Consider the following 2,214-nt stretch of genomic DNA (forward strand, 5'->3'; position numbering starts at 1 on the left):
TCCTTGGTATCCCTCCAGTCCATCTGCATTTGTCATGTATTATGTATATATTTACATTGTTTATACACCATGTCTTTGAAGGAAAAGCTCATCCTGATGTACATTTCGCAGTAAAACTAAATCTGTGTCAATGTACATTGAGAGTGTAAAAATGCACCGGCTCTCTCAAGTTTCATTAACAGTCCAGATTTGAACTGTGTTGCCATTTATTTTCCAGTAGTATTTTTGTCAGTAGAAACTGATGGTATTCTATGGGACCTTGTCTTTCTACAGGACGGTGAATCGTAGCCCTGGTCAAAATGAGTCCAGACAGAGAGGAGCAGATCGTCATTAGTACATACCAAACCACAGTCCACACACTGAGCAGCCATAATGATAAGAAGCGCCGTGGGCTGCGCTTCATGCAGAAAGATGGCAGGTTTTCTGTGGAGTTCAGGAAAGCTCCAGGGGAGTGGAGTCCATACCTGTTGGACATCTTCACCACTCTTGTGGAGATCCGCTGGAGGGTCATGCTGCTCATTTTCACCCTCTCATACATTCTCTCCTGGCTCTTCTTTGGCCTCCTTTACTGGCTTATTGCCTATGTGCACAAAGACACAGAAGATCCCGACAACTCGCCTTGTGTGCAAAATGTACGCAGCTTCACCGCGGCCTTCCTGTTTTCAATGGAGACCCAGGCGACTATTGGCTACGGCAGCCGCTACATGACTGAAGCCTGCATGGTTGCAATTATAGCCGTGACCATTCAGGATATACTGAGCGTCTTTATTGACACCATCATAATTGGCATTGCTGTGGCTAAAATGGCATCTGCGCGGAAGAGAGCGCAGACCGTGGGTTTCAGCAGGTATGCGGTGGTCAACCTGCGGGACGGAACCCTTTGTCTCTCCTGGCGCCTCGGGGACTTCCGAGGCAATCACATTCTGGAGGGCATCGCCAGGGCCCAGCTAATACGCCATGTGAAACACCCCTCGGGGTCCGTCCGAATGTCCTACCAGGATCTGGACATCGGGGACAGGGACATCATCTTGGCAACACCAGCCACCATCATCCACAGGCTGGAGCCCGGGAGCCCCTTCTACAGTGTGGGCCCTGACGACCTACTGGAGGAAGACTTTGAACTGGTGATGTCGTTTACCTACACTGGAGACTCTACGGGGATGCTGCATCAAACACGCTGCTCCTACAGCCCTGCAGACATACTCTGGGGCCAGCGGTTTGAGGACATGCTGAAACTGGGGAGCAGACACTACAAAGTGGACTATGCGTTGTTCAACCAGACCACTTGGGTGCAAGTGCCCATGCTCAGCGCAGAGGAGTACGACAGAGGGAGACAACCAGCAGCGCGCATCCGATCATCACAGCAACGCTTGTTTCCACCGGTCCAGAAACCCACAGACAGCAGACAGATGAATGGTATCACTGAGGTGGTTATTCAAGAAGCCTGCCTGTAGGGAACATCCAGGTCCACATATTACACATTGCGCTGCGTTTCTAAGAAACTCATCTCAAAGTATCTAATATAGTAAAGATATTTAACATCTGGGGCACACATATTGAAAAGTTGTTAAGGACGTACACTTAAGACAAAAGAAAAATGGGTGACAGACACAGGAATTGACCAACCACGGATCAAACACAGCCCATCCAATCAGAGGCTTACCTGAGTTTTTAGTTGACAAAACCCAGACATGGTGACTTGTGATTGAGACCCTCTTAGACTACTACCTAAGTGGTGTTGTAGTGTAATTGGGTTTTGCAATTGCACTCCAACAAATGCTGTACATATTTATTGTGCTTTTTTATAACTTTATAACACATGCTTTGTATAGACATTTTCTTGCCTATCGTTTTAATGTTGTATTGGAATCAATAACATTCCTTGAATTCCTGTCACTTACTGTAGGTTTGAGACTGTGCTTAAATTCAAAACATATTCATGTTGACGTCCTTTTTCTTTCCCTCCATTCTCAAGACCATTACATGATTTAATATCACAGACACTTTTGCTCAGGTTTTGCTACATTTTATCGGCGCTGAACTACAACATGGTTGAGTTGTGATGTAATCACACTTTGGCCAATCACAAGAGACAGCTGGAGATGAACATCGGCACAAGTTAGCTGTTTCATTAGAATGGAAAATGGTGCATTTATATAGCGCCTTATCCAAAGTGCTTTACAATGATTGTGCATTATATTCACCAATTCACAC

At 46.0% G+C, this 2,214-nt stretch overlaps 1 protein-coding gene across 1 annotated transcript; it reads left to right on the plus strand.

The window, feature by feature from the left end:
* Nucleotides 1-299: 299 nt before the first annotated feature.
* LOC308099424 (inward rectifier potassium channel 16-like) lies at nt 300-1,454 on the plus strand (the record flags this gene model as incomplete). Its single annotated transcript, XM_080448168.1, has 1 exon — nt 300-1,454. The coding sequence occupies one exon, from the start codon at nt 300-302 to the stop codon at nt 1,452-1,454; it is 1,155 nt and encodes a 384-aa protein (XP_080304294.1).
* Nucleotides 1,455-2,214: the final 760 nt, after the last annotated feature.

The sequence above is a fragment of the Gymnoscopelus braueri genome (assembly GCF_963280865.1).
Source record: "Gymnoscopelus braueri genome assembly, chromosome: 13".
Lineage (NCBI taxonomy): Eukaryota > Metazoa > Chordata > Actinopteri > Myctophiformes > Myctophidae > Gymnoscopelus > Gymnoscopelus braueri.